This window comes from Carassius gibelio, chromosome B6 (genome assembly GCF_023724105.1).
Source record: "Carassius gibelio isolate Cgi1373 ecotype wild population from Czech Republic chromosome B6, carGib1.2-hapl.c, whole genome shotgun sequence".
Lineage (NCBI taxonomy): Eukaryota > Metazoa > Chordata > Actinopteri > Cypriniformes > Cyprinidae > Carassius > Carassius gibelio.
The window spans coordinates 219,088-233,887 of NC_068401.1; the positions used below are offsets into that span (position 1 = coordinate 219,088).

At 42.9% G+C, this 14,800-nt stretch overlaps 1 protein-coding gene across 1 annotated transcript; it reads left to right on the top strand.

Annotated features, from left to right (window-relative positions):
• Positions 1–2,371: 2,371 nt before the first annotated feature.
• Positions 2,372–14,293, top strand: LOC127959022 (zinc transporter 10-like). Its single transcript, XM_052558025.1, has 7 exons — positions 2,372–2,537; positions 4,543–4,698; positions 4,770–4,991; positions 8,383–8,890; positions 10,649–10,699; positions 11,098–11,337; positions 13,258–14,293. The coding sequence occupies exons 2-7, from the start codon at positions 4,558–4,560 to the stop codon at positions 13,653–13,655; spliced, it is 1,560 nt and encodes a 519-aa protein (XP_052413985.1). The 5' UTR covers positions 2,372–2,537; positions 4,543–4,557; the 3' UTR covers positions 13,656–14,293.
• The last annotated feature ends 507 nt before the right edge of the window (positions 14,294–14,800 follow it).

A 14,800-nucleotide genomic window follows, 5' to 3' on the forward strand; every position in this document is an offset into this window, starting at 1 on the left:
TGACACCCTTCACAGTAAACACCGGCGGACGGCTGCTCAGAGCACTTGATCACTTCTCGGTTACCGACCCAATCCATAATCCATAATAACACTTCCTCCAGTGAAGAAGTGCATCTGCTGTTGTCTCTCACAGATTAGTTTAGATCTGTTTAAACGCTGCTTGATCTGTGCAGATTTCTCTCCTGATTCAGAGCAGAACACTTCTTCACTGGAGGAAGTGTTATTCTGGATTATAGACTCTATGTGTTTGAGTTAAAATCATCTTAATGCTGGATGTGTTTCAGGTTTTGTCTTCTCCAGATGTTCACTGATGGACTGGAGTGCTGTGGATTATTGGGATGTTTTTATCAGCTCTCATTCTGACGGCACCCATTCACTGCAGAGCATCCATTGATGAGACACTGATGCAATGTTACATTTCTACAAACCTGATGGAGACACAAACTCATCATGATCTGGGATGTTCGGGTCTGTATAATCAGCTCTGGTGTTTGTGTGAGGAACAGAAGAGTTTAACTAGTCTAGTTTAACAGGGGGTCGTTAGAGAAATCGGTGTTTCACAGACGTACTTGGTGATTTTAATCCCGTCCGAATCTGCCACGTCTGTGTTTTTCTCACACAACCTCTGTGATAATTCCAGAGCACATTACCTAATGTTTTTCAGCAAACTCAGTGATCCTCTGAGAAAACTAATCCCGTCCGAATGCGAATGTCTGTGATTGCCGGTGATATTTTATTTCACAACGCGTTTCCTTGTGTGTTTTGGCCAACGTGAATTACCGTAGATGCTCTTACCGCGCGCATGTTTGATATAATAATAACAATAATAATAATAACAATAATAATAATAATAATAATAATAATAATAATAATAATAATAATCAAGAGCCGGGTCACGTAAACTGTTAATACTGGCTATTGTAATATCAGCATCAGGTAAGATTACTCACGTTTATTTATGCACTCAGTTACATAATGTTTTAACTACAGATGTACCTTTATGAAAATTAAACATGGGTTTAGCCTACTACAAAAATAAATAAATAGGGAAAACAATTTAAACTAAAGAAACCACACATTGACATGGTTTTGCTATACTGGCCATTTTGTATTTATTGTGTAATAATACTAATGGTAATCAATCCATTAGAGCGCGTGATCTCTATGACGCCCAGCACAAGACAGACTCTGTAATAAACACGAGAATAGAGCTTTAGAGTGTAAATATATAATCACATCACACCAAACCTGACCTCTGACCTTTGAATGACAGGCTATACACAGAGACACGTGGTCAATCACGTCGGTTTAAAACAATGATATTTAACTCTATCAAGTGTTAAGTGAGTGATTTCAGAATCTCAGAAAACCGGCTGAACATAGTCTGCTTCATCAACACAGAGATTTGTTCTTAAAAACAAAATGTATTCAATATCTATTTTTGGGACATCAGAAACCATGTCTGTTTTCATCCTGAAGATACAGGACCGTAAATCAAAGTCATTTTCTCAGCGAAACTCTTTGATTTTAATTAATTAAATAAAACAACTAAAAAATGTGCAGTAAAGTGCTGTTAGCATGATTAGCACAGACTAACAAACACAACTTCTGCTCGAATCACCAGAACAACACACAAACACACTTCACCGAGACTGTTCAGATTCAGAAGATACATGATCAATAATCTCTCTCCGGGGTCGAGAATCATCATTAGCTGATCCAGCTGCCCGAGCTAAAGCAGCTGAAGACCCCTCAGCAGCACAAACCAGCGAATAAAACACATTTAACACATTAACAGCGCTGAGGAACTGAGAGCAAGTGAATCAAACTGTTAGAGACGAAAGAGAAGAAGAACAGCAGCGCTGAAGATGAACATAAACTCCTCTTACCTTCAGAGACATAATGATCCAACTACTGAACCCCGCTGCGCCCCCTGCTGGACACACACACACACACACACACACACACACACACACACACACACACACTCTCTCTCTCTCTCTCTCTCTCTCTCTCTCTCTCTCTCACACACACACACACACACACACACACACACTCTCTCTCTCTCTCTCTCTCACACACACACACACACACACACTCTCACACACACACACACACAAACTCTCTCTCTCTCTCTCTCACACACACACACACACACACTCTCACACACACAAATACACACACACACACACTCTCTCTCTCTCTCTCTCACACACACACACACACACACACAGAAAGTCCAAAACAGATAAAACAGTCCAAGTTTAAAACGCTTTTATTGAAGATTGCTGCATAGTACAATATATGATTATATATATGTGTGTGTATTCTCTAATGTTTTTCTATAGTAATGTTGTATCACGTGTTGTTATGAACGTCCAGACAGCTGTTGTCGTGACACGTGCACCAGCACGTACAGCGTCATCGTCGCGCACGTCACCGCGCCGGATGTTGATATAAAGTCTGGAGGAAGGGCTGGAAGAAAACAGCAACGCCAGCTGAACGCGAATAAACAAACACTCGACCTGAAGCGGCTGGTAAGAGTTGATCTCATACTAACCAGTTAACCAGCTGCTTTACTTTGATTCCGCTGTTTACTCGTGCTGAGCGTCTGCAGTGTTTCTGTCTGCTGTTTCTGTCTGGTGTTGTTGTTGTTGTTGTGATGCGGCGCGACGGACAGATGAACACACAGCACACGCGCTTCATTACAACAGCTTCTACTGCTTCCCTTCTTTAACATGACAGTGTCAGACTCTTCTGTCCTCTTGATGTTATGTGATTTAATCTGATATGCAGGGATGGGTTAGTGTCTGTATTCAGAAAGGCGCAAAAAACAAATAAACCGCATTCCAATAAAATAACACGAGTTACTAAAGGGACATGGTTAGCTGCTTGCTAGCAGTAGCCTTGTATATTACAGTACATACGATTTCACTTAGCACATACACAGAGTAAAGAGAGATGACTGAGGACGATGGAGAATGATTGACAGATCCTGAGCATCACTGACAAACATCTGATCTTGTATAATGTGTGTAAGTTCTGCTGTAGTTTACACAGAGCAGGTGAGATCATCGCACATCTCCGAAGTGAGTTATTAATAGCGTTAGGGTTAGGCTTCCTGCTGTGTGAGCAACTAAACTGAGCGTCAGTGTGAAACAGCCAATCACAGCAGAGCTCAACATTATTATTCATGACCCTTCCAAATAAGGCAAAAACTGACCATTTCACTCTAGGGATAAATCATAGGGTTTAAATGGATATGTAACCCTTTCTGCCCTTACCTAAGCGATGTCAAAAACACAGACAGAATCACGGTGTCTAGTTATAAAACTGAATTCACAGTTTAATGTGGAATATCATGGAATTAGTCAAATTTTGAATTAATTTTTATTCAAAAGTAGGTCATTACACATCAATCAATTCACGATATGGACTAGTATCTTTAACTATTGAGCTGTAAAAGTCTATTTAAATACACACACACACACTGAAGCGTGTGACGCTCGTGGTGTTTTCAGACTCTGCTGTGTCTCTAAATGAGGACGTAAACACATGAAGAACATCTCCAGAACTGAATCTACAGAACAAGTCACTTCATGAGCTTCTGACCGTTTGATTTGAGTAAAACTAGCCTCATATCACATACACAGAGCAGTACAGGCATTCACAGTAACATGTCAAAATAAAAGTCCGGTTTGATTTGAAGACATTGTGCTATTACTGTTTTTAGGCAGAATGTACATATCCTACTGCTAATACTGACATGAAATGAACGTAATTTTTTAAGGAATAATCAAACAACATTTCCCAAAAATTCAGATAAATGAAAACAGAAAAAAATGAATTTGTAAAAAAATAAAAAATAAAACAGAATTTAGGAGTTAATAAAAGGGATTTCATAAGGCTCTATAAGCCACATAACTTCTTTGTAGATATCAGAGAATAATTTAAAATATTGTATCTGTGCATTCTGTGGCACCTTTACATCAAGAATCATTTACTGGAGATGCACAGTGAAGATATGACTTTCCTGAGGAACTGAACGATGAAGTGATTTTAAGAACAAATATCTGTTAATGGGCTTGTTTTCACTTTGAATTAAATTGATTTTTCTGAGTCCACTGGCAGATATCTATTCATTTTGATCAGTTTCTCAGAAAAAAGATGTATTTTACGTCATTGATCTTCTCCAGTGAATGTGTCTTGATTTGAGGATGTTTAGACACATGTCCTGGAAAACAAGACAGAAACAGGAAGAGGAAGAGCAGCGCTGTCGCCGTGAGATCAGAAGGGACAGTAAATGATATTTCAGTGTGTTTTTGTAAAGTAAATAAAGATCTGTTGGATGTTAAATTTGAATGTGTTTCTAACAAAGACATTTACATTTAGAGACTGTATTGAGTTCCATTCCCTTCATGTTCTTCACTTGCTCTTGTAGAGGTTTATTCTGTCCTGCAGAAGCGCTGCTGGTGTGTGTGTGTGTGTGTGTGTGACGCTGCATGACTCTCACGGTTGGGTGGGTGTGTGTGTCTCTCACAGGTGTGTGTGTGGATCATGGGCCGTATCTTCTTGGATCACATCGGCGGGACACGCCTGTTCTCCTGCGCTAACTGTGACACCATCCTGACGAACCGCTCCGAGCTGATCTCCACACGCTTCACCGGCGCCACCGGACGAGCTTTCCTCTTCAACAAGGCACGTGTGCGACCGGCCGATGCTAACGCAGCGAGAGCGCCGCTGATGCTGACGTCTGTGATGTGTTTCAGGTGGTGAACCTGCAGTACAGCGAGGTACAGGACCGTGTGATGCTGACCGGCAGACACATGGTGCGAGACGTCAGCTGTAAGAACTGCAACAGCAAGCTGGGCTGGATCTACGAGTTCGCCACCGAGGACAGCCAGCGCTACAAGGAGGGCCGTGTGATCCTGGAGCGAGCGCTGGTGCGAGAGAGCGAGGGCTTCGAGGAGCACGTCCCGTCAGACGCCTCCTGAGATGTGTGTTAGGCCACACCCACACACTAGATTCACCAATAAACACGAGCTTCAGATGCACCATCTCTTCTGTAATTGGCTAAAACAGACCCGACCGTCTGCTCTGCGCTCGCACGGGCGTCAGTAATAGGACAGAAGTGCACGTTCATGGTCTCTTCTCCCATGTTTCACACACTTTCCCTCTGTATGGAGTTCAGTTTGTGCCAGAAGCGTCGACGGCTGTGTACAGTATTTGTCTGTCTGCTGTGGTTTTGTCCTTCATTTGTGTTTTAACTCCTGCTCTCAGACATCCAGATAAACAAGCAGATTTATTCAGTAATGAGTTTCTCACAATCTCTGAATATTATGACTAAAGATCATTGTAGACTGTAGATTCGTTCACATTTACAGAACAGAAGAATAAAGGCATCTGAAAGTTTTAGAAACTCTTATTAGAAAAATAAAATAGTCAGACCTGGTCAAATACACCGGACATTACAGTCCATTCTTCTGGCACAGATGTACCTCCGTATGAAGCCTTCACATGCAGAAACCTGAGCTTTTTTCTTTTAGATGAGCATTTTGTCAAGATATTCAGTAACTGACTAATAACCTTTTCTTTGCCTTTAAAGAGAAATTACTGAACCTAAACATAGGAGCCCTAAACAAAAATCTCATTTAAAAGACGAGATCTCCGACAGACCTGGATGGTTTGGCATCTGAAGGCTTCGTGTGTAAGATCTGCTGTGTTAGTGTTAGTGTTGATAGATAACATCTGCACCTTCATCTGGAAACAAGAGCTAGTGAATGTACCGAATCAATACTGAAATTATGTAGATTTCTCCACAAATTCTCTGTTTGTTTCCTAAAGAGAGCTCCCTAGCCGCTATAGTAAGACCTTCTTTATTATCCTTTAATCACTGATCCATGGGTGAGGTGTTTCTCCTACAGTCATGTGACCCAACCGGTTCAGGATACACACTCAGCAGATCTGGACATCTTTCTGGTTGAACAGGCTTTTAGCAGGAGGATCTGAGATCTGTAGTTTCAGCTGATAAACTAGAGGACAGACGCTGTCCTGTTTCCAGTTTGTTAGAAACCACCTTTAGTGTTGTTCAGTTGGACAGGAGTGTGTTAGTGTTCACAGATTCTCGTGTTCATTTGTGATTCCTTCCAGACTTTGTGGATTTGTCGGGTCTCTAAATCTCCTCCGTTCTGCTGAATTTAAGCTCAGCATGTTGAACGTTGTTGTACTGTTTCTCTGAGCGAATTCCTCACATGCTTCTGATTCTGTTCGGTGTTTGTTTGCTTCTGATGTCAAAGTACCAGCAAGAGCCTTTCTGCTTCTCTGTCCTTTAATTAAAGCCGCTTCTGTTAATTATTGTATCCCAAAGCTCAGTTGTGTATTTAGCATGAAGTTCATTGTGTTATATTTGATGTCTGACTTGAAGAATAAATCATTTCCCAAAGTGGAATTTCTCTTCCTTTCTCAGTATTTCAAGAAATCAGTGACACTTTACAAAAAGGTTGCATTTGTTAACATTAGTTGAACACTGAAGAACACTTTTAAAGCATTCGTTTCTGTGCATCTAATACGTGATTACAGTATGAATCTTATTGAATGGAGCCGAGCTGGTAATGATCAGTGTTAGCTGATATAAAGATGACTAGATCCTGTAACACTGATGTTAGTGCATGCAGTGGATGTGAATGAAGCTCTGTGTCAGTGTGTGTGTGTGTGTGCTCCAGCAGATGGGAGTAAAGCTCAGTGTAGATCAGTAACCAGGATGTGCTGGACTTCAGCCACACGTTCACACTGATCACCTGTGATCTAACTACAGGTGACACACCGCTCTCAGCTTACACTCGCTGCCATTCAAGCCCTGAGCACGTACAGCTGAGGAGAACCTGCTTCCTGCTGCTCACACACACACACTCATACAGACACACTCACACAACACACCCACACACACACACACAGACGCACAAACACACTCTCACACAACACACACACTCATACAGACACACTCACACAACACACACACACACAAACACACACAGACGCACAAACACACATTCAAACACACACATACAGACACAAACACACTCTCACACAACACACACACACTGAACCACATCGGCAGACTAAACCTCTGCTTTACATGCACTGCTCAGTCTTTGCTTCTGTATCATGTCTGTTCTTTCAGACTCGTGGAAAGAAAGCATCCCATCACACACTGACGTGATTATTTTATTGCACTTTATCTATAAGCATCTGTAGATTACAATCTTTAGAGTTGTTATCTTAAACAGCAGACAGGTTTATTCCTCTCTATATTCTGAAGGTTAGATCATATCTCATTCACACTGATTCCTACAACATTTTACTCCTAAAAACATGGTGCAAATGTGTTTGTTTTCTGTCTGTTGACAGTATTTTCTGATTTATGGATTGGTAAAAAGACAAACTCTCTTCAAAGACTTTTAATCCTGGCTTCTGCTAATGTTCAGATCTGTGTTAAGGGATGTATGCAAATAAGTGCATATTTAATTAGACAAAGCCTCTTAATGCAATTAATTAATTTACTGGACCCACTTTATATTAAGTGTACTTAACTACATTTTACTTATATTTAAATTATTAAATTGATACAATGCACTTTTTGTGCACATACGTATTTATACATTGTACTTGTTACTTGATCCCCCCCCCCCCCCCAGTGTTTTCAAATTCAACATCAACACAACAGCTACATTTTACCAACAATTAATTGCTTTATTAGCTTATATAAGTCTAATATAAAGCAGGTCCAATTTGTTTATTATTATTATTATTATTTCCTTCTTAAAGTACTCAGTGCACTGGAGAATCGCAGTGATGTGTGTTATATTAGTTCTGTCTTCAGTTGTTGTGTCGTGATCCTCCTCTGGGTTTAATTCTCCAGAGAGCATCACCTAACGAACGAAACGTGATTTTATTTGATATTTGTTTGAGGACACGAGAAAATGTAAATCTTGACAAGCAGAAGGTTAATTAGTTCGTGAGATAAGACAGGTTTATGATGCCAGATTCTCTCTTATCCAGCTCGTTCGTGCCAAAAGCTGTTTAATGTATGACTGCGTTTACAGTACGCGTAACTAACCCCGCTCACCTGCATGGAACTAACTAACCCTCCAAACGCTCTGTCAGCAGAAAAGAGCCAGCTGGATGAGTGTCCAAAGGTGACAATGACAAGAATCGAGCGAGGAGCCGCCTCAGACGCAGAATCAAGAGTCACTGGAGACCTGAAGCGAATCATCAGCGCGTGGAAAAGTGCCGACTCATTCTCGGGAACGTGAGCCCGACAGGTGATATGCAGTGAGACCTCCGCGCATCTCCCGCACATCTTCATCCTCGTCACCGAGCTGAACGCACGCGATCATGGGGCGCTACAGCGGCAAGACGTGCCGCCTGATCCTGATGCTGGTCATCACCGTCATCTTCTTCGTGGCGGAGATCGTGGCGGGGTACATGGGCAACTCCATCGCGCTGGTGTCGGACTCCTTCAACATGCTGTCGGACATCCTGTCGCTGTGCGTCGGGCTGACGGCGGCGCGCGTGTCGCGGCGCGCGGGCTCGGGGCGCTTCACGTACGGAATGGGTCGCGCGGAGGTGGTGGGCGCGCTGGCCAACGCCGTGTTCCTCGCCGCGCTCTGCTTCTCCGTGTCCATGGAGTCACTGAAGAGACTCGCCCTGCCGCAGGCCATCGATGACCCGCCGCTCGTGCTGATCGTGGGCTCGCTGGGGCTCGCGGTGAACGTGCTCGGGCTCATCATCTTCCAGGACTGCAGCTGCCTGCGCGCGAGGCGTCAGAAGGACGCGTCAGGGCCGCGCAAGGAGAAGGAGGAGGAGGAGGACGCGGCGGAGGAAGAGACAGGTGCTGATCGTAACGCTTCTCGTTTAGCAGAGCTGTTTACATGCCTTTTTAAGAGCGCTTCATCTGAGAAGCACCTCTTGTGTGCAAACATCTCATAAACCTCTTTGAAAGTTAGTTTTACATTAATTCCAAATCATAAACATCTTATTTTTCTAGATGTCTATTTAAGATCTGACAGCAGGGTTTCAGGGGGTCTTAAAAAGTATTTTTTCACAAGTTAAAACAGGGGTGTCAGACTCCCTGCAGAGTTCAGTTCAGTCCTGCTCTGACACACAGTGATGAAGAGGAGGATCAGTGATGATGAGGAGGATCAGTGATGAAGAGGATCAGTGATGAAGAGGATCAGTGATGAAGAGGATCAGTGATGAAGAGGAGGATCAGTGATGAAGAGGATCAGTGATGAGGAGGAGGATCAGTGATGAAGAGGATCAGTGATGAAGAGGATCAGTGATGAAGAGGATCAGTGATGGAAAGGATCAGTGATGATGAGGATCAGTGATGAAGAGGATCAGGGCTGAATCTGAGCTCTCCAGGAACTGAGTTTGACACCCCTGAGTTAAAAGCTCTTAATTCACAGCAGAAACTCTTAAATTCATAAAGTCATGGCATTAAATGTTATATGTGCTGAAAAAAAAGACTATCTTCCTCAGTATTTCTGTCTTGTTCCCGTTGCGTTAATCACGCTGTTTACTGTGATACTGAAGTCTGATTTGATAATGTTTTGTGTGGTAGTACAAACCAAATCTAATTGATTTACAACTTAGCTCTTCTAGCTCTTCCCCATTATTAACACAACAGACGACAGTAAGACACTGTTGGAAAGGAAAGCTCTGGTTACTCACGTAACCTCTGTTCCCTGAGATAAGGACCTGGTGTTATAGCCGTGATTATAAAGCTGCACACGCGTCAATAACTGATGCTTCTGACGAAATCACGCTCAGAGCCGACTTGGCTCCTCCCCTTTTGGTGGGTTGAAGCGCCATTGGTCCGTGCAGCCACACGAACATGATCCAATCAGGCTTCAGTATCACAGCGAACAGGAGTTTCCCGAAGTGTGATCAACACAGAGCAGCTGGAGCACTTCCAGAACAAACACCTAAACATCTTTAAATCAAGATACAGTCGCAATATGCTAATATGAAGTCGTTGAAATTGAACAAAATTAAATGAGTTTATTAAAACAAGAACAAATATCTGTCACTTTAAATTAAGTAAATTTTTCTGAGCTCATTAACAAATATTTTTTTTGTTAAACTCGCATCATTTTGATCAGTTTCTCATAAAACAAGACTTCGCTTCTCCAGTTAATGTGTCTTGATGTATGAATCTTTAGATATTTGTACTGGAAAACAATACAAAAACACTGAGGAAGAACAGCCGTTTTGCCGTATCATCAGTAAAAGTTATTTCAGTCGATTTTTTTGTAAACTAATTTAAATGTAATGGAGATCTGTTTAAGTTGTTTATGACCATACTGATGTATTGTGGTTCTTGAAATGTACAGCTTAAATTTTATTTGCATGTACCTTTCAATGCGATGTGTGTGTGCTAACTAGGACAGATCTGCATGCATTAATTGCTAAAAGACAGTATTGTGTTGATTCTGACTGTACTTTGGTCGAATAATCAGATTAATGTGCCGTGTGCTGACTGCACAACACGTGTGACGCTGTAGCTGTGATGTGTGACTCTCTCAGAGCTGGGAGGTTGTGTTTGTCATGGATCTGCACTCCACACTTGTCCCTTATCCGTCCACAGGCCTGCAGCAGGAGAAGACTGGGAGTGATGGACCTCCCCTGAACATCAGAGGTGAGTGTGTGTGTGTGTGTGTGCTCCGTCTCAGCGCTCATCAGCCGTCGGTCTGGGTGTGTGTGTGTGTGTGTGTGTGTGTGTGTGTGCTCCGTCTCAGCGCTCATCAGCCATCGGTCTGAGTGTGTGTGTGTGTGTGTGTGTGTGCTCCGTCTCAGCGTCGGTCTGGGTGTGTGTGTGTGTGTGTGTGTGTGTGCTCCGTCTCAGCACTCATCAGCCGTCGGTCTGAGTGTGTGTGTGTGTGTGTGTGTGTGTGTGTGTGCTCCGTCTCAGCGCTCATCAGCCGTCGGTCTGTGTGTGTGTGTGTGTGTGTGTGTGTGTGCTCCGTCTCAGCGCTCATCAGCCGTCGGTCTGAGTGTGTGTGTGTGTGTGTGTAATGTCTCTCTCTCTCTCCGCAGGTGTGCTGCTGCACGTGTTGAATGATGCGCTGGGTTCAGTGGTGGTGGTGGTGGCCTCGGCTCTGTTCTATGTGTGGCCCCTGGCCCCTGAGAGCCCGTGTAACTGGCAGTGTTACGTGGACCCCAGTCTGACGCTGGTCATGGTGGCCATCATCATGTCTTCAGCTGTTCCTCTGGTCAAAGAGACGGCTGGGATCCTGCTGCAGATGAGTCCCGTGGACCTGCCGTTCTCCACCGTCTGTGAGTTCATGTTTGTCTCTTTACAGCAGCTCACATACCCCTGCAATATGCTTCGACATCTTTAGGATCTTTAGATTGTGTGGTAATCCTAAAATGATCAAGTGTAGCCCTGATTAGGGCTGGGTAATATATGGAAAAAAATACTAAATCTCAAAGTTTTCGAAATTTTTATGATATTCAATATATCACTCAATATTTTTGCATTTAACCAATAATAATAAAAAAAGAGAAATAATTAAACTGGGATAAGTTTTTTAAATGTTCTTTTTATTAAAGATTTTAGCTAAGAACAGAAGTCTGTCTCTGGTTTAAGAGAAGCTCTGTGGCATTAAACTATGTTCCCACTGCCACTAAAACACTCTCAGATGGGGAGCTATTGGATTAAACACTCAGGTATTTCTTAACTAATATATATATATTAATACCAAACACTTATACACTCTCTCTGTCTATATTATGAAAACTGGTAAAACAAATGAAAAATATTATAAAAGTTAAATTCCTATTAGTGATTCCACATTGCCATTGTCTATGTTTTTCTGTTCAAACATCAGCGTCTGAGTGAGTGCATCACAGACAATACAGCGGAGATCTCATGACAGAACACAGAGCGATGACGCTTTCATTCAGATGCTACACTCCGGCTCGTTTGTGTTTCAGATCATCTCCTCAATGAGGAGCGAGTGTTTGCATGCGCACGTGACATCAGTGCGTGACGTGTAATGAGTCGAAAACGCTTCAGAGCACCTGATTAAAGAGTCGCACGATAACATGCGTCATCACTACGACACGGCATTAGATCTGGCTTTTGTCCAGACAGCGTTCATAACGGGACTGAAACCGGTTATGTTGCTAGGAATCTCAATCTCAGAATCAATCCCGGGATGTGTTTGCGTTCACACAGAAGGCGACTCGGCAATGTTCAGGCAATTTTCCGGTTCCAACATGCAGCGTGAAAGGGGCTTAAGTAACAATGAAGCTCTGATTCAGGGATTTAAACTCTTGATATCTGGCAACCGCACTCATGAGAGTTCGTGTAGTAGAGGAGTGTACAGTAATTGTTGAGGTTTTGGACGTTTGCCGCGTTCTTTTGGGAAAGTATGCTTGAATTTGAAATATTCGCTATTCACAACATTTTCAAAATTATTCTGATATTATCGCTAATATTCGATATATCGCCCAGCCCTGAGGAATATTGCTCCATCACAGTGTTAATTACTGGAGTTCTGCAGCTGTAGTTATAGTGTAGTGCAGGGATCCTCAAATCTGAGCCAGGAGATCCTCTTCCTGCTGAGTTTAGCTCTAGCCCTAATCACAGCTAATCAGTGTCTTTGGGATCATTAGAAACCACAGGTAGATGAGTGGATCAGGGCTGAGCTAAACTCTGCAGTGATTTGAGGAACCCTGGTGTACTGCATCATCTGGAGCACAGCTTACATTACCTTTTACACACGCAGGATAAACCCAGTCAGCTTCATGAGGGATTTATCACAGCTCTGTTTCTGGCTCTTCAAAGAATGATGTATTAGCATGCACACCAGCAGTTATTGTTAATGTTGTAAGTGAGCTTCAATTTGGTCATCTGTCCCTTTAAGTGCTCAGGATGGATTCTGATTGGCTGCATTTTAACCTGTATTTTCTTATAAAACATTGGAAGATTATTCTGAGGGCTGAAGGAAGTCCCTGATGTTAGAGTACAGATGAGATGTCCCTGTCTCACTGATGCTGATGCTGAGTGTCTCTCTCTCTCTCTCTCCCTCCCTCTCTCTCCGTCTCTCTCTCTCTCTCTCCCTCTCTCTCCCTCCCTCTCCCTCTCCCTCCCTCTCTCTCTCCCTCCCTCTCCCTCTCCCTCTCCCTCTCTCTCTCTCTCTCTCTCTGTCTCTCCCTCCCTCTCTCTCTCTCTCTCTCTCTCTCTCTCAGTGGAGAGCGTGTGCAGACTTCCCAGCGTGGTGAGCGTCCATGAGGCTCATGTCTGGGAGATAGCTAAAGGACGTAACGTGGCCTCGCTGCACGTCAAAGTGTCTTCTGAGCCGCAGGAAGTGTGTTGGGACAGACCTGCTCTTCACGCACAGATCCAGCAGCTGTTCCACCGCGCCGGGGTCCACAGCGTCACGGTTCAGCTGGAGAGCGCTGATGGAGAACCGGAGCGCTGCGAAGTCCCCTGTGTGTCGCCCGCGTGCCTCAAACTGTCCTGCTGTCCCTCCGGAGTGTCCACTGTGTACCGCGGGAGCCCTGTCCCTCCCTCAGGAGACGTCACCGTCCACATGCTGCCTGAGAAAGACACGGAGCACGGATCCACCAAATGCACCAAGTTCTAGATCTGGAAACCCAGGGGTTCACCGAACAAACAGACTCTGTGTTTAACTATCCTCACCACTGTGCCTCGCTGCCCTTTCAGACTCCAGCTCATGATTCCTGCTGATTGTTCTTCGTTAGTCCTTCACGTTTGAGTCCTGACAGAGACCAGATCATCAGTCAAACTAATCAGACGCTTATTTATTGTTCTGCAGCAATTCAGAGACACGTCCGGCTCATATTTCAGCCCAAAACACTTGATCAAGTCGAAGTCTAAGAATGTAAACATGATGATAGCATTTACCGTACTGCCTCTAATGCTAATGCTAGCTGCTATAAGCTAATATGCAATTATTATTACAATTATCAATAGATTTTGGGGGGAAACTGGACCTGGACATGGTTTCATGAAATTCATACCAATAGCATATTTACATTCCTTATTGCTATTTATGACCTTTTTGTTCTTAATAATCTTTATAACTTTTTGGTGATTCAGGGAAACACTTAATCAATGAACTGATATTTAGTAGTTGTTGTTGTTGTGTGTTTGTTTGTATTTGAAAGACAATCAACTATAAAATCAAGCTTTAAAACTGTATAAACTAATATTAAACATGCTGGTTGAATTCGGATTTAAATAAAAAAAGTGAACTGTGAACTGGTCTTTTTATTAAGATGAATATTCACCTGATGATCAGCTGTTGTGTGAAGAGACTGCAGCGTCACACACACACACACACACACACAAGTATAACATGTTCCTGGATCAATATTCCAATCAACCAATCAGATTACATATATAACGTTTCAGGAAATATCTGTTTTAGGCTTACAATCAGGGTTAGATTCTTCTACATTCTTGTTAATCAGCCATCATTTCCTTCTGATTTTAGGAATAAAGTATGGGTTAGGGTTTAGGGGTAGGGATGGGGTTAAGTTGATATTTTTGGACAATAATGTTGATCAAGGAACATGTCTTACTTGGCAAAATCACGGAGTCACACACACACGCTCACACACACCTGTACATGAACGTCAGTCACGTGACTTTCAGAGGAAGGGGAGATCTCTCTCTTTTCTGTTTCTCTGTCAGTTTAAAGCCCAGTTATTCATTTCCTCTGAGTGTGAGTTAAAGCACAGTGAGGGTGTCAGATTATTAATAATG